This window comes from Sceloporus undulatus, chromosome 4 (assembly GCF_019175285.1).
Source record: "Sceloporus undulatus isolate JIND9_A2432 ecotype Alabama chromosome 4, SceUnd_v1.1, whole genome shotgun sequence".
In the NCBI taxonomy this organism is placed as follows: domain Eukaryota; kingdom Metazoa; phylum Chordata; class Lepidosauria; order Squamata; family Phrynosomatidae; genus Sceloporus; species Sceloporus undulatus.
Genome location: NC_056525.1, coordinates 129,969,439 through 129,992,558, shown reverse-complemented (window position 1 = coordinate 129,992,558; position 23,120 = coordinate 129,969,439). Strand labels below are relative to the sequence as shown.

Genomic DNA, 23,120 nt, shown 5'->3' with positions numbered 1-23,120 from the left:
GCTTAATGTGTGAAGACAAGGGCCTCAGCCCAGGTCCTGCACCGCTCCCGGAAGGAGAAGAGGAGCAGAGGCCTCCCTCCCTCCCTCCCTCCTTGGCAGCTGCCCCGCCCGATCGGAAAAGCCGGGAGCGCGCCCCGCCCCTCCCTCCACTGCCTCTGGACTGAGGGGGCGGGGCGGGGTGGGGCGGGGCTTCGGGCCGCCGCCGGGGACCAATCAGGGCGTGGAGGCGCCCGCTCGCCTCCCCATGGCCCCGCCCACAGCCCCGCCCTCCCTCTCGCCTGGCTTTGCCTCTTCTGTGTCAGTTTCAGGAGTCCTGAGCCCTCGGAGCCTGAGACAAAAGCGGGGACCGGGAGGGAAGCGAGGAAGGAGGGAAGCAAGGCGGCGCCGCCGCCGGAGGGAGACGGAGGGACGACTGCCAGTCAGTGGGGCCGCCGCCGCCGGCCGAGGGGCCCCGGGCTGCGCCATCCTCCCCGTCCGCAGAGCCTCTTTTGGAGGCAGCGCCTGGGCAGCGACTCCGCCAGTCGGGCGGCGAGGCTGAGGGAAAGTTTGCTCGGCTCCTTCGCGGTCCGTCCAGAGCGAGGCGGATTGTGGCCCCAGAAGGAGGCGGCGGCGGCGGAGGTCTCCAGCGGCAGATTTCCCCCGCCGCCCTCCCGGCCTCAACAAAAGCCCCGGGAGGGAAAGAAGGAAGGAGGCCGGAGCCGGATCCCGGTCAGGGCTTCCCGGCGGCTGCCTCGAGGCTCTCGCGGGGAGTCCGTCGCCCGGGAGGGTCCTTAGGCGCCGCGAAGGGCTGGCGCTGGCGAAGGGGGCGAGGCGCCCGGCTCTTGGTCCGCCGCCGAAGGCTGAGGGGAGCGGGGCCCATGGAGGAGCAGCCCCGGCTGATGCACTCCCACGGCGGCGGCGGCGGCGGGGTGGGGATGGCCGGGCACCCGGGCCTCTCGCAGCACATGCCGGACGGCGCCGGGCCCGCGGAGGGCGAGGGAGGCCGCAAGCAGGACATCGGAGACATCCTCCAGCAGATCATGACCATCACGGACCAGAGCCTGGACGAGGCGCAGGCCAGGTGAGGAGGCCCCGACGCCCCTTCCCTCCCTCCCTCCCTCCCTCCCTCCCTCCGAGAGCGGGTCTGGCTCAGGCGGCAGCCTCTCTCCCTCCCCCCCTCTCTCTCTGGGGCTGGGGCTGAGGGGAGGGGGCAAGGAGGCCAGCGAAGCCTTCTCTCCGAAGAGCGCAGGGCGTTTGCCTCGGTCTGAGCGCGAACCGAGCCCCGCCAGGGCTGCCTTTGGCCGGCTGAGGCCCGAGAAGCAGCCCCCGTTGCTGGGCTCCGAAGCCCCCTCTGAGGGCTCTTACGAGAAGGAGCCCCGCTGCCCTCGACCGCTGTACGGCTGACGTCGAGGAACCAGACGCTGGCTTTCCTAACACTTTGAAGGGATTTCGAAGAGCCTGGAACTTTACTTGTTTTTAAATCCCACCAACAGCGGAGCCGCGGCAGGTTTTTGTGGCCAGAGCTCCGTTTGTGTGGATGGGAAAACAAAAGGCCTAACAGCCCTCGGCTGTTTTGGGGAACCGCTGCCATTTCAGTGCCTTCAGCCGTATCCCCAAAAGTTAATCTCCGTTAATCTGCTGGAAACCGATGGTCTTAATCTCACGAAATGCTTCCTGTGGGACTCCGGCCTTCCTTCCTTCCTTCCTTCCCTCCCTGCGAGGATCGCAGGTCGCCTTTTGTGTTTGGTGATGATTGTGGCAGCTCCCCAGTAGGTCTCTTCTCCGCAGTGCAAAGTCACATTTCCCAAAAGCCCTTCCGTTGATTTTAGCGTATTAACTGAATACAGAGTTTATAGATGCAGAGTACTAAATGTTGCTTCCTAGACACAGAGGCTGAACACAAAATGCCTTGCACTGTCCAGTTAAAAATCAAATACAACCGTAAGCCACTCTGAGAGAGAGCCTTTGTGGCTGAAGAGCAGGGAATAGATACTCCACATGCAATAAAAGAAACATTCCCAGGTCATAGCAGCGCAAGATCCCTGTGTGACATGGAGCACCCTGGTGTCTGCCCTTCTGGCTTTGCATTTTATCACCCAAGGAAGGCATTGCACCCTTTGGGGCTCATGGCCGGAGGGAGAGGGATTGCTACAGAAATGAGTTTAGACTACTGTACTTATTTTGAAATGCTTCACTGTATTATAGTCTAATATGTATTACAATTACAGTCTTCCATTTAGATGATTTAATGGTTCTAATAGTCCCATCCACACATTTATTAAATAGTGTTTTTCAAAAGAAGCAAGCCAGTAAATAGACCCTGCCTGATAAGTAAAGCATGAAAAGATAAAAACCTACAACACTGTTATAAAAGTTCAAAATACAAAGAGGGGCTAAAAGAAGAGAAGAGAGGAAGGGGAGGTGGAGCTGACCCAGTGTCTATGACATTTTAACTGAAGAAGAGCTCTTAGCATTTCACCTGCATTTTGTGTTAGGAGCTTGAGTAAGCCATGCTAGAATACAGCTATTGCTGGGAAAAGGCACACCTTGAATCCTGTTGTTGTTGTTGTTATCCTGTCTTTTTCCCAGTTCAAAACACAAGGTGTCTTCCAATGGATTAAAAAACAAAACTTAAAAATTCCCAAAATACAAAAATTAAAAAGTAATTAAACTATGTAAAAATATTAAATCCAGTTAAAAACATGAACATTTAAAAAACCACAAAAGAACAACAATGTAATGGGTAGAAAAATACCATTTAATTCAACATTACTTACTTCCAGGTAGCTTAGATTGAGAAATGCCAGCCCAAATGAATACTGTCCATAAAGCTTTTGGACATCAGGGAAAAAAAGTTCTTATTGGCTCTTGTTTCTCAGTATTGCTTAAGAAAAGGAAAAGGGGAGATCCTCCTTCTCAAAATTTATTAATTGTATTATGAAATGTTTTATGCATAAAGATACTATTAATGTACTGATTAAACCTGAAAACAATACAATTGTAACAGTGCTCTTTTTTCAGCTGGTTATTATATTATACTCTTTTAGTTCTGCTAATGGTTTTTTTTTTAATTCAGCTTTTTAGAAAGGAGGAAAAGCATTTTAGCTTTTCTCATAATACCCACTTCCATATTTTAAGGGATTTCAAAGATGTCAAAGTGAAGCTATCCTGATATAGCTGCAGTCTTTGAGTTTACTTCTTGTACTTTTTTAGCACTTGGCCAAAAGGTACTTTGGAAGCAGAAATAGTGTCTCTGTACCAGGCACAGGATTTGGAGTGCCACTAAGGGCAGCAGGGTGGGGTGAGGGAGGCAGACCAATTTGTCACATGGAGCACATCACACTGGGTTATTCTCCTGCATGAGCCCCATTGCAGAGATTGAGAGCTCTCCAAATACTTCACAAACCTTCTAATAGAGGTTGTGTTCCTTATTCAGTGGAAGGAGATACTGCATTAGGTCCCCCCCCCCCCCGCACTAAAATGTTCACATTTCCATGACATGTAGCTTTCCTCAGCTGAAACCTATTAGACCTCCTGCTTTTAGTAGCAGATCTTCACAGAGCTTGTCTAAGGAGGAACACTTTGGAGGCTAACTACCACTAACACCACCATACAAACTCTCCTCCCTCTCAAATGGGCATCCACTGGGACATAAAACTAGTGAACCCAGTAAATACATTCCTTACATGCTGGCATTCACAAGAAAGTTGATGCTGGTGGGGAGGAAAGGGAAAAACATATTCATTCTAGCTGATTGTCTGTGCTCTGTAACAGCAAGATAGTTTTGTTATTCTGGTTTATATTTTGATTTTGTAAAAACATTCTGATTTTAACACCTTGAAATAAGAACATAAAAATAATCAAATTCTCTTCTCCCTGAATTACATAAGTGTTTTTCTTGGCAGTACATTTCTGTGTTTCCATATTCTTTAATTTGAGAGCTGAGAGTCTATACCTTGGGATTTCTTATAGAATGAATTTTCAGACTTTCTTAATGCGACAGAATTTGTACAGAAAATTGGAATACATGGTAGAATAAAATATGGGAGAGACAAATATTGCACTTCCCTACATAGCTGAAAAAGATGATCATCAGATAGTTTTTGGTGGATTTTTTGGGCTGTGGCCATGTTCTAGAAGAGCTTATTCCTGACGTTTCACCAGTATCTATGAATACTATTCACCAGTATCTTTCTTTGAAGATGCCAGCCACAGATGCTGGTGAAACGTCAGGAATAAACTCTTCTAGAATATGGCCACAGACTGAAAAAACCACAAACAAAAAGAAACCACAAACACCAACACTATGGATGCTTGCCATGAAAGCCTTTGACTTCACATGATCATTAGACTTTAAAATGGCTTTTACATACTCCTAGCATTGATCTGTTAATGGTGCGGCCAGCAAATGTGGCTTGTAAATGCTCTGAAATCCTGCTGACAAGTCATTCCTGACACTGGTGGTGGTTTCATTGCCATATGTATTTGGCAATGCAGAATGGTTTCCGATTCAGTATAAAATTGGGATCTGTTTTTTAAACGTGTATAATATGCATGATGGCTTAACCTTTAATATAATATCTGCTTGAAGAATCCTATCCCCGGCGCATCCAGACTGATTGAAAAGTCCCAGATTTTGATCCTTTTCTTTTCGATTTTATACTGGTTTGAAATAAAAGTCCTAGATTTTATTCCTGTCCCTTCCAGTTCTATACTGACTGAGAACATTCTGAGATGAAACATGTATGAATAGCCCAAATAAAATCATCAGAAAGAACAGGAACAAAATCTGTGGCTTTTTGATCTTTTTAATTAGTCTTTCAAAAAGTTACCTTGCACTTCTGTGGCATACCTTAACTATAATCCCTTTTGGTTTCCTTTTAGAAAACATGCTTTAAACTGTCACAGAATGAAACCTGCGCTTTTTAACGTTTTGTGTGAAATCAAAGAAAAAACAGGTAAGGAAAGATTCTTATTTTCTTTCATCTTTCCACTCTCTGGCTCCCTTCCTCAGAGACCAGATCTCATTTTAGTATATATTTAAAGGAAAAGGAAAGAATTGTTTTATGCTTTTGGCTCTGATTATCATTTATGTCAATACAATACAGGGAACATCTATATTAATATACTATATATCTAATTAATGTTTTAAATATTACAATCAGGGCACATCTGGGCTGATTGAAAAATCCCAGATTTTGGTCCTGTTCATTCTGGTTTTATGCATGTTTGCCTTCAAGTTATCTGTTGACTTATGGCAACTCCATAAATTTCATAAGCAAGGCATACTCAGAGGTGGTTTTGCCAGTTCCTTCCTCTGAAATATAGCCTACAGCATTATAAAACCAATACCCGGTGCATTATTCCTGAATATACTGTGAAATAAAGCAAGCTAGGGAGTCAGTGAAAAAAGTCTTTGTGCATAAAATATTCTGAGATAAATAAAACGTGTGTGCATCTCCAAAATAAAAATGAAAAAATAACAACAAAATCTGGGATATTCTGATCTTTTTAATCAGTCTGGATATACCCTCATTTAAAAATCCTATTTCTAATATATGTAAAATTATATATATGTCGGAAAGATGCCTGCTAGAATGTTGGTTATTTTAGGGTCATGCTACATTAAGTGGTGTTTCTTGATTTGAAAGGTGACAACAATATTAGAAGAATTATTTTGTGTTTTCCCACCTCGCAGGACTCCTGCCATGTGCTAGTGCACTTATAAAATGTCTCAGGGGGGCGTTTAAAATTTAAAAGCAACAATTAAAAATTGCTGTCATCAATCAAGGGTGATCTTAAACAGCAGGTGGTTCAGAGAAGGGTGGGCATTGACATCTGGAACTTACTTCCAAGTTCAAGATTTTTTTTAAAAAAGATAGAGGCGTGAAATTGTCACTTAGCTCACAGGAAAAGATAGAGCAAGGTGTTGCAAAGTTTCATCTCTGGAGATAGGTGCTCAGTTGCTGAGTTTGTGGAAACTCTCTACCATTCCGACTGTCTTTTTTCAACAAGAATGTAATGGTCAGTAATTCATATCTCAATCATAAAAGCAAGGGATATGACATGAATGAAAGTGACAACAAATCAAGCAAACTCACTTGATATACATTGGAAAGCAGGAGAGCAGCTTTTTGAAAACTTGAATCTATGTGCTTTTAAACTCTGTGTGAATATAACTGCTCTTGTGAACAGCTGGGTAAAATGGGATTATTTTACTCCTGCACTCTGTATATGATGACTAAGGTGGTCCTTTTTTAAATCTTGTTTGCATAGGTTGTAACCTAGACAAAGCACTAGCAATAAAGCCTTTAAAGCTTCAGGGCTGAATGCAGATCTTCTTTAGAAGCTATTTCTTATGTAGTATCTTAAAAAATAATGTAAATGGATATTCATGATATAATTCATGATATAATTAATTTATTTTTATAAATGTAGTGATAAGAATATCTGAATTTTCTCAAGTTTTATTCCATTTTATGTGCTTCTGTCTACACCCTCCCTTTAAAAACAAACTGCACCTGATCTTGTTTCTTTAGCACCATCTTATTTAATTGGTTAAAGGCTTTTGTCTGTGGTGTGTGTTTGTGTGTATAAGCACCCTCAAGTCAGTTGTTGACGTATGGCGACCTTATGGATTTCATAGATTTTTCTTAGACAAGGAATACTCAGTGGTGTTTTGTCAGTTCCTGTCATGTAGCAGTCTTTAAATGATCTTGAGCATGAGTCTGAAATGAAGGTGATTATGAAATTGTATTGCAGGGTGAGCAAAACTAGGGGCTTGTGTGGGGTGGGTGGTGGAGTCTCCCTACTCCCAAACTCACATCTTTAGAAATGCTGGTAATTTGGAACATTTTTTTTTAAAAAAATAGCAGCTGATGGACAATCATTTAAATTGCCTGTCATTTGCATGTCATTGCTATAACCTCCATATCTAATATGATATGTGTCTTACCTTTACCGTAACACTAACAGCAGCAATAACAATGTTTATTTATAACACTCTTTCCACCAAAGGGTTCAAACATCAAAGCAGCTTTGTGAATGTGCGTCTGTGTATGCTTGCAGTGCATAGGATTTTGGGAATCTTTTGATATATAGTGAAAAATGGCACTGATTTTTTTTCTGTGCCTATCTGTTCTTCATACATTCTTAACATATTTAGACATTTGAAAATATGGGAACTGGAAGCTTTTGAATAAGAAGGGGAAATCTTTTCAGGATTAAAAAAATTCTGTCTGTACAGAAATGTTGGGAGATGCTTATTGATTATACATTGCAAATTGAACACCACCTGTGTGCTACATTTACTGAATGGGAGGGCACATAAAAAGGGGGCTGTCTGGTTTCTCATTCATGTTAATGACTTAATGCTCATGGTAGAGTGTATGTGTGTGTGCACACGCATGTGCTTTAACCAAGCTAATTTCTGTTGCAAGCTTATTTTTGTTACAGACAGAGATGTACATGAGCATATCTATTCCCAAAACATTTACAGATAAGCTAGACTCTCCTCAGGTTTTTTGGCACTGTTTGCATAAAATGGTGCAGTGGGGAGAATGATGTGAGGCTCTGGTCTCAGGAATATTCCAGGCAATGTTTAATTTGCATGCAGAAAAATTCTACTAGATTACTTATTAAAATTGTAACTTCCAGTGTTCCAGCCAGTGGATGCAAGGAACTGGACAGATTGACAAGTACATGGATACTTTTTAAATTATTAGTTTATTAACATTACCTTGTACATGAAGTTATAATTCCTTTGTTGATTTCCTGTAATATTGCTCCATTGTTAGAGCATTTCAGGTTATGGTTTAATATCTAGTTGGATATTATTTGATTATTTGGGGACACAAATTTCACAAGCTAGTGGTTAGATAAGAACACACAGTGTAGTAGAGAAGAACAGTACAACTGATTCCATCAGAATCTTCTTCCCACAAAGACTGAAAGGAGTCTTTGCCAGACCAAAGTTTAATTGTGCTGAAATGGTTTTCTACCTTGTGTTTGTGAGAGCCATCATTGTGTAGTAGTTTGTGCATTGGGCTATGGCTTTGAAGACCAGGGTTCAAATCCCCATCTGACCAAGGAAATCCACTGGATGCCCTTAGGCAAGTCATACTCTCTCAGCCTCAGAGGAAAGCAACCTCCCTCTTAACAAATTCTGTCAAGAAAGCTCTGCTTTTGTATCACTCTAAGTCAGAAATGACTTGAAGACACACAACAACTTGTGTTTTGTACGTATGGTGACAGAGAGAGAAGCAGAGGAAGAGAAGAGAGAGGGAGTTCATGTTTTCTTGCTCCTTGTGTTCCAGTGTTCTGAAGGAGGCTTTCACTTCCCACTGTTTGATTTAAGTGATTCCAAAGCCTTCAGGAGACTACCACTATCTTTTGCAACACTCCAGTTAATATTTCACAGTTTTAACATTGCCAGAGCAAACCCAAAGTGTCTATAAAGTTTATAGAAACAGAGAGTGCATTTACTGGCCAAAGTGTCTTGTTCGCTGATGTTTCAATTCATTTTAAAGGATTTATGGATCCTTTTTATGTGAGTTGCTGAGTTGGAATCCGTGGATGTATGACACTGTTTTGCGACATATGGAAGCAAAACATGTTTATTTAAAAAATTATATCAAAAGACAAGATTTAATTTTAATGCAAATTTTGGAATGGTGCAAATTTTGTTAGCATGTATTTCATCTCTCCATTTCATTTGTCTGGATTAAACATATAATTCTCAAGTGTAGAGAAATGATAATTAATTCGCAATTTAGTATTTTACTGTTTATTAAGACAAAATAAATGTGATAGAATTTACAATCATGTGAATTTTAATACAGGAGTTGCTTTGAAGTGCATAGCTTTGTATGTTAATTTAAAAATAAGTGAGGAGGGACATTTTAAAGTGAGCTGTCCTTGCACCCATAGTCAGAATTCGTAAATAGGAAGGACAGCAAATTGGAAAATAACTCATGTTGAAAATAGAATTTTCCCCAAAAAATAATAATTAAAACTGAATCCTAACAGTACAAAATTATATTGAATTAAAAAAAAAAGAAATTTAAAATTTATTTTGAGGCTCTATAATTTTGAAACCCTTGGTTTTGTGTTTAGAGCTTCAGGGCCCGAGATAAACCTGAGTTTTAAAATCTCAGTCGTGTCTACAAATCTGTCTCTTTATTCCGGGGGCGTTGTCACCAAAAGAAATTGAATCAAAGTCACACAGTTTAATTACTGTATGTGAAATGTATGCATTTTCCCAGCATTTCAGTATGCAGATGTATTGCATTTTCATATGCAGTACAGTACAAATGGCTAAATCGTGTGTTAACTTAAGGAATAGGTTAATTTTCAGATAGTAGTATGCTGTTCTGAGCATTATATCCAGTGCTCAAGGCAGAATATCAGTTTTAAAAATAAAATAAAAAATACGCTGTTTTTCTCATCCTGTACCTTTTATGTTGGTTGCAGGTTATCTGAAATTTTAGAGGAAGAAGAAATTTTTTTGGCCTTTAATGCTTTCTTTCTTTCTCTTTAATACATTGTCATACAACTTCACTCTTGTTTTTATTTAAGTGTCACATATTGGATTTAACCTCTGATACCTAGTATGTTATTTTTTTCTGTCGCTTAAAATTATATATTTAATTTGATAAAAAATATATTTTGTTACAAACTGAGAATATATGTAGGGAACTAAGTGCTTCTGAATGCCTCCTTGCATTCTGTCTCTTATATCTCATTATAGTATCATAGAGTTACAAGTGGCCTATGGGCGATTGAGTCCAATCCGCTGCTCAGTGCAGAATCTCCTATTAAAGTACCTTCAGTAGTTAATTGTGAAGCTCTTATTTTCAGGAGGTTCCTTCTAATTTTCAACTGAAATCTACTGTAACTTCAAATTATTCATAGAATCATAGATTTGGAAGAAAACACAAAGGCCATCCAGTCCAACCCCCTGCCATGCAGGAAATCACAACCAAAGCATCCCTGACAGATGGCCATCCAGCCTCTGTTTAAAGACCTCCAAGGAGGGAGTCTCCACTACACTCTGAGGGAGTGTGTTCCACTGTCGAACAGCTCTTACAGTCAGGATGTTCCTACTAACGTTGAAGTAGAATCGCTTTTTCTGTAGTTGGCATCCATTGTTCAGGGTCCTATTCTCTGAAGCAGCAAAAAAAACAAGATTGCACCATCCTCAATATGACATCCCTTCAAATATTTAAACATGGTTATCATGTCATCTCTTAACTTTCTCTTCTCAAGGCTAAACATACCCAGCTCCTTCACCATTTTAGTCACCCTCCTTTGGACATGCTCCAGTTTCTCAACAGCCTTTTTTAATCGTGGTACCCAGATGTGGACACAGTTTCCTAGATGAGACCTGACCAAGGCAGAATACAGTGGCACTATTACTTCTCTTGATCTAGACACTATACTTCTATTGATGCAGCCTAGAATTGCATTGACCTTTTTAGCTACCGCATCACACTGTTTATTCATATTTAACTTGAGGTCTAGTAGGACTCTTAGATCCCTTTCACACTTAGTCTCGTTCATCCAGGTGTCTCCCATCTTATATCTATGCATTTCATTTTTTGCCTTCAGTGCAGTACTTTACATTTCTCTGTGTTGAAATTCATTTTGTTATCTTTGGCCCTCTATTAAGATCATTTTGAATTTTGATCCTGTCCTCTGGGGTATTAGTTATTCTTCCTAATTTGGTGTCATCTGCAAATTTGATAAGCATGCCCCCTATTCTTTCATCTAAGTCATTGATAAAGATGTTGAAGAGCACTGGGCCCAGTGGCACCCCACTGGTCACTTCTCTTCAGGATGAAGGGGAGTCATTGCTGAGTACCCTTTGGGTTTGGCCGGTCAACCAATTACAAATCCCTTTAACAACTGCATTGTCTAACCCTCATTTTACTAGCTTGTTTGCAAAAATGTCATGGGGGACCTTGTGAAAGGCCTTACTGAAATTAAGATATGCAGTATTCCCAGCATTCCCTTTATCTACCAAACTGGTAATTTTATCCAAAAAAAAACAAAAAACAAAAAAACAAAAAAAAAAAAGAGGGGGGGAAGAAAAAAAGAAAAGAAAGAAAAGGAAAAAAGAGAGAGAGAGATCAGATTAGTCTGGCTTGACTTGTTTTTCAGAAACCCATGTTGACGTTTTGTGATTATGGCATTGCCTTCTTCTAAACGCTCACAGACTCTCTGTTTAATGAACTGCTCTAGAATCTTTCCAGGTATTGAAGTCAGACTAACTGGACGATAATTGTTGGGATACTCTTTTTTTGCTTTTTGAAGATGGGGACAATGTTTGCCCTTCTCCAGTCTGCTGGGACTAGGTCCTGTACTGTGGGTCAGCAGAAACAGGCCTGTCCACTTTCCTGCTATAAATGCCCTTGAGACGTTTAAAGAGTACAGTTATGTCAACACTCAGTCTTCTCTTCACCAAGCTGCACATGCCCTGCTCCTTCAACCTTTCCTCATATGTATTCTTCTCCATATCTCATTGACCTTTTCTGAATCTGCTCCAACCAGAACTGAACACAGTACTCCAGATGAGGTCTCACCAGAGCAAAATATAGGGGGACTTATTACTTTGAGGAATGTACTACAAGATGAAAAAGAAATAAATGATGTTAGATGCAATACATGGAAGTGCTGCATAAAAGACATGATAGAATGAATGACATACGGAGTGAACCATACGAAGATAAACATGGTGGAAGCTGCAATAAGAGAATTTGGGAAGAATAAATCACCAGAAGCAGATGATACTCCAATTAAATAGCTGCAATCCACACATACAAAATCAACTCTAGTGTTAAGTAAAATATGCCAACAAATATGGGAAACAAAACCATGGCCAAAAGACTGGAAATGTTCAATATACATCATTATCCAGAAAAAAGGAATCGCAAAAGACTGCAGCAACTATAGGACCGTAGCATTAATTTCACATGCAAGCAAAATTCCTCAACATAGACTCCAATCATATGTGGAGAGAGAAATCCCAGAGGTGCAAACGGGGTTCAGGAAAGGAAGAGACACCTGGGACCACATTGCAAACATATAATGGTTAAGGAAGCACATTATGCATTTATTATTATTATTATTTAAGTATTTATATCCCGCCCTTCAGCCCTAATGGCTCTCAAGGCGGCTTACATTTTTTATTATTTTTTAATCAGACAGTTCCCTGCCCGCAGGTTTACAATCTAAAAGACACGGCACAAAAGGAGAAGGGAATGGTGAGGGGGGGGGGGGGATCAGGTCCAGCATTCTTCTCTCCCTCTTCAGATGGACCGGAGGGAGGGCTCTGCTTCTTCCAGGCAGGCCTGGTGGAGCTCGCCTGCCTATCTCTCCCCTTCCAGATGGTGGCTGAAGGGAGGGCTGGTCCTCTTCGAGGAAAGCAGTTGGAGTTCGCCTGCCTCTCTCTCCCCTTCCAGATGGTAGCTGAAGGGAGGGCTGGTCCTCTTCGAGGAAAGCAGTTGGAGTTTGCCTGCCTCTCTCTCCCCTTCCAGATGGTGGCTGAAGGGAGGACTGGTCCTCTTCGAGGAAGGCAGTTGGAGCTCGCCTGCCTCTCTCTCCCCTTCCAGATGGTGACTGAAGGGAGGGCTGGTCTTCTTTGAAGAAGGCAGTTGGAGCTCGCCTGCCTCTCTCTCCCCTTCCAGATGGTGGCTGAAGGGAGGGCTGCATACATCATGAAAAACTATGAAACACTCTTAAAGACATGGGAGTGCCACTACACTTGATACTTCTGATGTCAAATCTCTATTTAGGACAAGAGGCTACTGCTAGATCAGAATGTGGGAATGATTCCCAATTGGCAAAGGGGTCAGGGAGGGCTACATTCTTATCATCTTATTTGTTCAATTTATATGCCTAGGATATCACAAAAATAACAGTTTAGACTTAGAAGAAGGAGGAGTGAAGATAGGAGGAACACCAACAATCTAAGATATGTGGATGGCACCATACTAATAGTGGAAAACATCAGACTAAATATTTACAAAAAAAGGTCAAGGAATAAAATGCAAAGGCATTTTACAAGAAATGAAAAAGGTGGAAATCACCACAGGAATTCAAGCAACTAGTCAGCAGATGTAGGGAGAAAGTCAGAAAAATTAATCTGGAAGTTCAACTGAATTAGTAGCAGTGACAAGAGTGGCTATTGATAAACCAATACAGAATTTAGCATCAGCATTATCTGGATAAACAGGGATTAACTCCTGGATTGTAAGCCTGAGGGCAGGGAACCGTCCAATTAAAAATATTGTATGTACAGTGCTGTGTAAATTTACAGTGCTTTATAAATAAAGGTTAATAATAATAATAAACTGCTGGAAAGTTTTACTGGGTAAAGGTAAAGGTTTTCCCTTGACATGCATATCTAATTGTAATTATAGTGCTCATCTCCGTTACTAAGCTGAAGAGCCAGCATTGTCTGAGAACAGCTCCAGCCTTCATGTGGCCAGCATGACTGCACTGAATGGTGTTATCTTCCCACCGAAGTGGTGCCTATTTATCCACTTGCATATGCATGCTTTTAAACTGCTAGGTTGACAGAAACTGGGACTAATGACAGGAGCTCACCCCATCATGCGGCACTTTGGCCTCGAACTATCAACCTTCCGATCATCAGAATTGGCATCTTAACCACTAAGCCACTGCAATATAATGTTGTGCACACAATCAGATTGACATAGTGCAGCATCACAGCTGAATTGTGAAGGAACAATGTATTGATTGTTCATTTATAGCACAAATTCACCTTTCCCCCACATTCACATTACACCATGCTATAAAGTGGAAGTGGAGTGACAGTGAGACTTTCAGCTGAGACTTCAGTTTATAGACAAACATTTGCATAACTGTTGTACCAACACATATTCAGCCAAATATGCTCAATCTTTGGTTGAGTTTATTTTCTTTGCTTGTATGAATAGTTCAAAAAGCTTATAAATGTCTCATTTTGGGGCTTGGCTCCTATGTCTTTCCTCCCTGTAGTGTGTGCTTTTAAGATAAGTAACTCTACTTGATTTATTTTGAGCTGACCTCACCCAGGGACAACTGGTGTATGCAGGCAGGCTTTCTCCTCCTAGGACATCACAGCAAAGACACCAAATGCATACACTGTACACTTGTGTTTTGCTCAGATGTTCTGCTTGAATTTTGCAAGTGAAAAGACTTTGGGAAGGGAATAGACTCTTCTTTACAGGATTTCATCCAGTTCTAATAATAAGTTAAGTTGAAAGGAACAGCAGTGTTTGGGGAATTCTTACCTCAGGTAACCCTTGCTGCCTCTCCATCCTTGGTTTCTCACAGGAATTTAATCAATGAGATCTGACTTTACGTCTAAACAGTAGCTGCCTCTCTGTGATAAGAGCCTTTCGTTTGAACAGTAGCCATCTCTCTTTCCCTTGAGTTTTTAGGCTTGGCAGGTTTAATTGCTGGGCATTAGCTGGAAACAGAACAGTTGGTTATGTGTAGTCAAAAGCTAGGGGACATATGCTAGCCTATATGGGATGATGTTGCTATTATTTTTACTACAGTTACGAGCTAGTAGTTGCAAGAGTGGATGTTTTATAGACAGGATTTCCCACTGATAGTATATCCTTAAATATTTTTAAGCATCACCATTTCAGAGCCCAAAGGAAGTTTAAGTCCATGGTTTTACAAATGGTGGTATGGTTTACTAGCCAGATTATTTATTTACGGTTGTCACTGCCCTCCTCCCCCCAGTGTGCCAGTAAACTGGTTAGAGCATCCAGTTCGTATTTTATTTTATGTAGGGATTGTCTCCCTCTGTTTTGCACTTTGGCAAAGCAAACATGACCTCTCTTCTCTACCACGTTCTCTGTGGCTCACTGAGGACTGGGGGGAGGAGTGCTTTCTTTGGGCACACAACTTTATAGAGAACTGGTAATAATATTAATAATAATAATAAATTTTATATCTCCCACTTCTCCCTTTGGATTGAAGCGGGATTACAACAGTAAAAACATCATGAAATACATATAAAATACATCAATCAAAAATAAAAGGGGAAGAGATGTTACAGTATTGCTCACAGTCGTAAGAATTGAGTCATCATATTCATATATTGAAAATCAGATTAGAGGAGATCCGTTGAATAGGCCTGCTGGAAGAGATCCGTCAATGCCCTCTTGAAGGTTTCCAAAAGAAGCTATAAGATGGATCTCTTCCGGTAAGTTGTTCCAAAGTCTAGGGGCCATCGTAGAAAACGTTTTACAAGAGGTGGTTTTCAACCTGGTTTTGGGGTGTTCTAATATTTTTGTGCCAGATATCCTGAGAGTGCGGGGCGGATTGCGTAAGGAGAGGCGTTCGCTCAAGTAGCTTGGGCCCAGGCCATGTAGGGCTTTATAGGTAATAACCGACACTTTGTATTGCGTCCGGAAGCTAATCGGAAGCCAATGTAGAGATTTCAACACCAGTGTAATGTGCTCTGATCTCGGTATCCTGGTGATCAGTCTGGCTGCAGCATTCTGAATCAGTTGAAGCTTGGTACAAAGGTAGCCCCATGTAGAGCGCATTACAAAAATCTAAACGAGAGGTTACCAGTGCATGTACTACTGTTTCAAAGTCCCCCTGAGCCAGGTTGGGACGCAGTTGGCGTATCAGCCGAAGTTGACACCATGCACTCCTGGCTATCGCCTCCACCTGAGATGTCATCTGTAGAGACGAGTCCAGGAGTACTCCCAAACTGCGAACTTCATTCTTCAGGGGACGTGTGACCCCATCAAGGATGGATTGGGAAATCTCCTTCCCCGGACCTTTCAAGGTTAGATGAAGTAGTATCTCAACTCACCAGTCCAATAAATATAAGCAAGTATTTCACATCAGACAGACTTCTCATACATTTTTTTTTGGGGGGGGGGGGGGTAAAATCTATATACTTTGTTACATGGGTCTGCATTTAATTTGCAGTCCCCCTCCCCTCCCAAATATAGCTGCTGTTGGACCACTGGGCAGGCAGCTTGAGATGGTTTTCAAGAATCAACTTAGCTTTGGTTTTAGTCACTGAAGTTATTATGGTTACCTCTACATTCAGCCCTGATCTTTTTTTACCCTGTAGGTTTTGACTGTTGATTGTTTTTGGGAAAGTGCTATTGTTTATTTTGAGGACCTTTGAAGACTAAGGCTGGGGCAAAATTATACCAACATACTTTATCTGTACATTTTAAATTGAATATATACTTTCATAAATTATGAGCAAAAAATCTCCAGATGTGCTCATCAGTTCACCATCAGGATTAGAAACACTTCCATTGCCTCCTTGCCTCCATGGCCCCTAATTCCTCTCCCACCCATTACTTGTCTCACAACTGAAAGCTTTAATTTATTCAGTGTACAATGTCTTTACTCCACTGCTTTCAGTAATTTATACCTTATACTGCCTTCTGCCTCAAATTATTTAACTCTGTAAGCATTTAGTAAGAGATTGGGTACAAAATCACTAGGCAGAATAAGGCTTGGTTAAACACACTGTCTTTTACATTATTAGCTGGATTTTAAAAATGCCCTAATTAGATCCTCCTAAAGGAACAGATGACAAGAAGAATTCGACACCAAGGGCCAGCTTGCACAGTTATTTGCTTCTTAACACCAATATCTGTTCCATGTCATATGTGAATAGTCAAATGATTACAAAAACAGAACCATGAGCTACCTCAAGTCACTTCCTGTGATCATTCCAAAGAATATTCCTCTGTATGTCTTGCAGTAGTTTCCATAAACAATCATAGAGTTGGAAGAGATCACAAGGGTCATCTAGTCCAATCCCCTGCCATGCAGGAACACAGGAACAAAGCACCCCTAACAGATGGTTTCTGTTTAAAAACCTCCAAAAAAGGAGACTCCACAGTGCGAGTGTGTTCCACTGTCAAACAGCTCTTATTGTCAGGAAGGTCTTCCTAATGTTGAGGTGCAATCTCTTTTTCTTGTAGTTTGAATCCATTGTTTTGGGTCCTGTTCTCTGGAGCAGCAGAAAACAAGTTTGCTCCATCTTCAGTTTGACACCCCTTCAAATATTTAAACAGAGCTATTATATCAACCTTCTCTTAACCTGCTGTTCTCCAAGCTAAACATACCTAGCTCCCTAAGTCTCTCATCATAGGTCATGGTTTCCAGATCCTTCACCATTTTGGTTGCCCTCCTCTGAACATGCTCCAGCTTCTTAACATCCTCTTTTAATTGTGGTGCTCAGAACTTTATACAATATTCCAGGTGAGGCCTGTCCAAAGCAGATCTAGATGCTATACTGTATTTCTATTGATGCAGCCTAGAATCACATTGGCCTTTTTAGCTGCTGTTTACTCATGTTCAACTTGTGGTCTACTAGGACTCCTAGATCTCTTTCATATGAGCAGCCTAATGTACACTTTGGTTTCTGCATACAGACATAGACATTAGTGTGTAAAATGAGGTTGCCTTATTAGATTGAAAAGTAACTTTGTGTTCATGCAAATTAAGTAACAAATTTCAAAACTGGAATTGTGATCAGTTTCCAATTACTTAATCCCTCTTTGGGTTTCAATGATTGAAGCATTCCATTTAAATTATGATCTCATACCAAAAGGTTGGGCTAACTACCACCACCTTTTGACAATAGATAAATCAATAAACAATATAAGCTTGAAAACTCTGGAAACACTAACTAAAGAAGGGTTTAATATAGGTTGGTTCACCTATAGGCAAATAAAAGAAAGATTTTGTATAGATAAAATTAATCCTGGTTTGGACATTGGTAAAACGGAACTAGATGACATTCTTTTGTCGAACAAACCTTAAAAAATAGCTAAATTTTATAAACTATTACTGGCCCAAGAGATGGAAGAAGAACACATTAAAGTTGCGATGTCTAAATGGGCCCAGGATTTTCAACACACACTGCCTCTAGCCCAATGGGAGAAAAACTGGAGAACAAGAATTAAGTATACAACTAGCTACACTCTAAGAGAAAACTACTATAAGATGTAATTTTGTTGGTATTTGACCCCTACGAAATTGGCAAAAATATACAAAGGTGCTGACCCAAATTGTTGGAAATGTAGAAAAGCGCCTGGCTCCTTGTTCCATCTTTGGTGGAATTGTGTTTATGCAAAAGAATTCTGAAAACAGATACACCAATGGATTCAACTAATACTGGATCATAAATTTAAGCAAGAACCAGAAATCTACCTTTTGGGTATGATAATAGATGATAGTTTAGATAAAAAGTACAGGAGATTATTATTTCATTTAATAATAGCAGCTAGATTAATTTTTGCAGCAAACTGGAAAAACCAAGAGAAAATTGGCTGTAATCAGTGGATATTAAAGGTATTAGACCTAATAGAAATGGATAATCTTACCTGTTTGGTGCATGGAGATTCATGGGAAAATTGTAGGAAAATCTGGAATCCTTTTCTTGAGTTCCTAGAAAAGAAGAAAAATATTAAATGTGACATAGGTTAATGCGATTCAGAATTTCAACAATCATTTATCATCATAAAGGGTATTATCTATGCTCTTGATATTAATTCTATGTTTCTTTACTTTATACTAGAACAGGGGTAGGCAGCCTTTTTGAGCCGGGGGCCGGGTTGCTGTCCCTCAGACAACTGGGGGGCCGAAGCCAAAAAATAATTAAATATTTTTTTTTAAAAAAAATTAATTAAATAAATAAACTGGGACCAATGTAGGACAAAAAATTCAAATGGAGGACACTTTTTTTTACAAAATGGATGACACGCAAAAAAATTTGCTGATTTTTTAAAAAAAGTTAATATAAATGCATGTTTCGGAGGCTTCTATAGACAATTGCCCCCCTTGCCTGCCGCTTGCCCCCCCTTGCCCGCCTCCTTCTGATAGGCCAAAGGCCCCACGCCCTCACGCGAGAGGCCAAAGGCTCTGGCGGCAATCGGCGGCAGGACCAGGCGGGGGCTGGTCCCAAGGCCTTGCCAGGCCGCAGGTTGCCTACCCCTGTACTAGAAGATCTATCAACCGTACAAGGAAACGGAAGAAATTTGGATTAAATTATACAATGTTATGCATATATATATATATATATATATATATATATATATAATTAAAAATAATAATTGGGATTTAATTTTTATCGCATTATCATATTATATATACCTGCAGATATGTTTCAGGGCAGAGTTTCAGTTTGTATAAATTTATATGTTAACCTGATGTAAAAGCAAAAGCTAATTCCTTTATTAATAAAAAAAAAGTAGTAGAAAAATTATCTTTAAATACCTGCAAACTGATAAGAATGAGTGTATTGGTAAACTCCAGGAAGTCAATTTTTATGTTAATTGTTGTTTGATTTTAAATTGTTGTCTAAGGAACAAGTGTAATGTTTGTTATTTAGGGATATATGTATAAATATTTGTATCATTTGTACTGTACGTGTGTATTATGTGTAATTTACGGTTTGTATGGTATGTAAATTGTTTTTTTAATTCAATAAAATTTATTAAAAAAAAGTTTCCAATTAGTTATCCATCTTCAACCATGGTAAGAAGCATTCAGGAGATGTTAACTGCATTGAGAAGCAGTCATACCATGAGGCAAGACATCATGTCCTTTTGAAATGATGGAAGTTGGTATAGTTAACCACAGTAGAAGGCAGAAAGCCCTGATGTACCAGACACAGTTTGCAGGAAAATACTTTTGTCAAAGCCACACTGAAATAAACAAAGATGTGTGTAGCACTGCAGTGAAGCTTTGACAATAGAGCTTAGTTTATTTTAGACTGTTTGGCCAATTTGCGAATGCAGAACTACTGGGAAATGTGAATTATTGGTGTATATGTTTGGTTCATGTGTGGTTCAAAGTGAAGATAATCTGAAGAGTGGGACATGTTTGAGAGAGATTTCCTTGTGGACAGCATAGGCTTGGAGTTTATTGTCATTTTTGTTGTTGCCTTCATAAATCTAATTTTTTTAAAGGACTAAATGTGTGATAAGGAAGGAGAAATGCTATTATTGTTGTCTTTATTAGTAAAGGGCAGGGGGATAGTGAATGTCTTGTCCTTTTTTGTTCTTACAGACTGGGGTGAAAACCAACTCTGAAATTAACATTTAATGTCTGTTCATTTCATACGCCTCTTTTTTTTTTTAATTCTGTGAGCTCTTGAGCAAATATCTTTCTATATATATCCAGGGATGGATAAGAGCAGGTATGTCTGCCAGAGCTTTCTATTCTACTTCCCTCAGCTGTTTCTTGCTATTTACAGAGCCTGTATTCTGATGATGCTCATCATTTCCCGAGGTGCCTGGAATTTGCTTTCTGCCAATTTAAGTCATTCTTTAACATTTGCACACCTGGAGTGTCTTACGCTTATGCACACAGAACAGCAACGTGGAGTCCTACAGCAATCCTCCACCTTCTCAGTTTGAGTCATGATAAGAGGATCAAGATCTGTTTCAAAGTAAAGACTCTGGAGCCTGCAGAACTACTTTCCCATCCTAAAAATTTCAAGAGAAATTTAAACATAACTTAAACTGATTAATTCAAACATTTGGCTTAAGTGGCAATCTTTTAGATGGTAAGCCCTAAGGGTAGGGAACCATCTTATTAAAAATAATAATGGTAAGCCGCTCTGATAGCCATTAGGGCTGAAGGGCGGGGTATAAGTGTCATAATAAATAAAAAATAAATACAGTCTTTCAGTTTCCAGTTTACATGCAGCTTCCTCCATCCTAGTCCGGGTACTACAAGTTACTACAAAATAAGAATGAGTTACTGGACAATCCAGGACTCCTTCTTTTGGGATTTTCCTGGAAAGCCAGCTGGACATTATATAACTGTATTTTCTGGTGTATAAGACTACTTTTAACCCAGGAAAATCTTCTCAAAAGTGGGGGGCGTTTTATACACCGGGTGTCGTCTTATAGGGCAGGTGCTGAAACTTCCGAGCTGGACTGGAAAATCTGCAGTTGTCGCATATGGTGGGGGGAGCAGAAACGGCCGCGGCTGCATCCCTCCATATGCGGCGACTGTATGAAAGCAGCAAGGGCGGCACTGACAAGTATGGTAGAAGAAACTCCATCACCAGGATTTGTGAAAAGAAGTGACTTAACGTGGTCCGGATGACAAGGTGAGGGGGTGCCTCACTGAGAAAGTGTAAGTGAAGGGTGGAGCAAGCTGCAGGCACCGGGACGCCGGGGGTATGGAAAAAGGGCCGTGTTTTGTTTGCTGGTTTTTTCCTTTTAAAAAAGTGTTACTCAGGCCTGTTACAGACAGCCAAATTAAGCTGCTTTGAGTCACAGTGGAGGTATGGTGTTTCAATGATGCATGCGTCCTAAGAGTCCAGATGTTGCACCAAAGCCACACTTGAGTGTGGCTTTGGTGCAACATCTGGACTCTTAGGACGCATGCATCTTGAAACACCATACCTCCACTTGACTCAAGGCAGCTTTATTTTGGCTGTCTGTAACAGGCCTCAGTTTGGCACTCAGGCCTAGCTGTATGCCTGTGAAATTCTGTGTCTTTGGCTGTTTAAAAATGAAACTCCTTGTCACCACGAATATTTGTAGAAGCTACCACATTATGTGACAGGCTTTATTCCAAGCTTGCATCTGATGTAGATCATGCTCAGCCACACGGCAGAACGGAAGGAGTGTGTAGCTATGGCTGAGAGTGTCAGGGATTTAATGGAAAATTGTGTATTTGTCAGCCAAATATATTAAAAGTATAAGTGTGTTTATGCCAGTAGATCAGATAGAGTTGATTCGGTTGGGGTGGATCAGGTGATCTTATTCATAGTCTACAGTCCCCTGAGTGGGAAAGAAGACTTCTTCCTGTTTTGTTTTTTATCACTTCTAAGGAATGAAGGATAGTGGGAAACAGATCATTAGCTTTTAGGAGACCTTCAGATGATGCAAACTGGGGTAATAGGCAGTAGTCTGTAACTGTTGTGCCAAACATGTAACAGGTGCATTAGAGAAGATAACAGCTTTTCTGTCAGTCCCATGTTGAAAGTTCATTAGTGACATCTGTGCATGGAATGACAAATTTCTCACTGTTATTAACATAGCAGATTTTTCCTCAAGGGATTCAACAACCAAGACAAGTTATGGGTATCTTTCTTCGTCGGGGTCTCTGCGAATCATACAAAGGGGTTTACTGCGCCTGCGCAGTGCTGTTCGGAAACTTCTGGAATCACTAGGCAAAGTTCACTTTGCAACATATAGAAACTTTTTGGCGGTAATCCGCCCACCCTTATAAGGCCCCTGCCTCCCGCTCTTTCCCCAGTTCCTTTTTTCCGCCGCGCTAGCTGCTTCAGGGAACTTCGCTCGCTCTTTAGCTGATTGGAATCACTGTGTTTTTTGACCATCGTGTGCTCCCGCCCCTGATAACTTCGGACTCTCAGCTGTTGACTTCGATTTTGGGACTTTCCCTCCGCTTTTTGTTTCTTCGGAAAGGTCTCCAGCACTTTCAAAGTGTGACGTTGCGGAGACAAGGCGCATCTGGAAAAGGACCACGGTCCGAAGACTTGTCCACTCTGCAGGCCCCTCTCTTCGCCGGCTCAGAAGAATGGTGAGTCCTGGCTGACTTGGCCATCGACCAGGGCAAGACCCATGGGGGGGGGCCCTCTCCCATCGTCGGCTCCCTCGGCTACGCCGCCTGCTTCTTCTTCTTCTGGGCCAGCGGGTCCAGCCGTGGTGTCTGCTCACCAGTGGCTGACTCGTCACCACCGCCGATGTGGCCAGTGGCTCATTCAGACCCAGTGCCCACCAACAAACCCCCGAGCGCTCCCACAAAACGTCGGAGACTGAAGGTTTCGAGCCCAGGACGGAGTCCAGGAGGAGGGCGTCCCTGGGGGCTCGCGCTCGAAGGATCGTGCAGATGTGGCCCGTGGTTCATTTAAACCCAGTGCCACCAACAGACCCTCCAAGCGTCCCCACATAACGTCAGGGACTGAGGGTTCCGAGCCCAAGACGGAGTCCAGGATGAAGGCTTCCCCGGAGGGCTCGCGCTCGAAGGATCGAGTGGATGTGGCCCGTGGTTCATTCAAACCCAGTGCCACCAACAAACCCTCCAAGCGCCCCCACATGACGTCGGGGACTGAGGGTTCCAAGCCCAAGAGGGTCCGGGAGGAAGGCATCCCC

General features: G+C 41.5%; 1 protein-coding gene across 5 annotated transcripts in view; it reads left to right on the top strand.

Annotated features, from left to right (window-relative positions):
* Positions 1 to 299: 299 nt before the first annotated feature.
* The window catches only part of PBX1 (PBX homeobox 1), a 550,595-nt gene continuing 527,774 nt past the window's right edge, over positions 300 to 23,120 (top strand). For all 5 annotated transcript variants that reach the window (XM_042463120.1, XM_042463121.1, XM_042463117.1 and 2 more), the window contains exons 1-2: positions 300 to 1,060; positions 4,864 to 4,937. In XM_042463120.1, the coding sequence (XP_042319054.1) occupies positions 858 to 1,060; positions 4,864 to 4,937 (277 nt within the window). In that variant the 5' untranslated portion in view covers positions 300 to 857. The remainder of the gene's footprint in view (positions 1,061 to 4,863; positions 4,938 to 23,120) is intronic.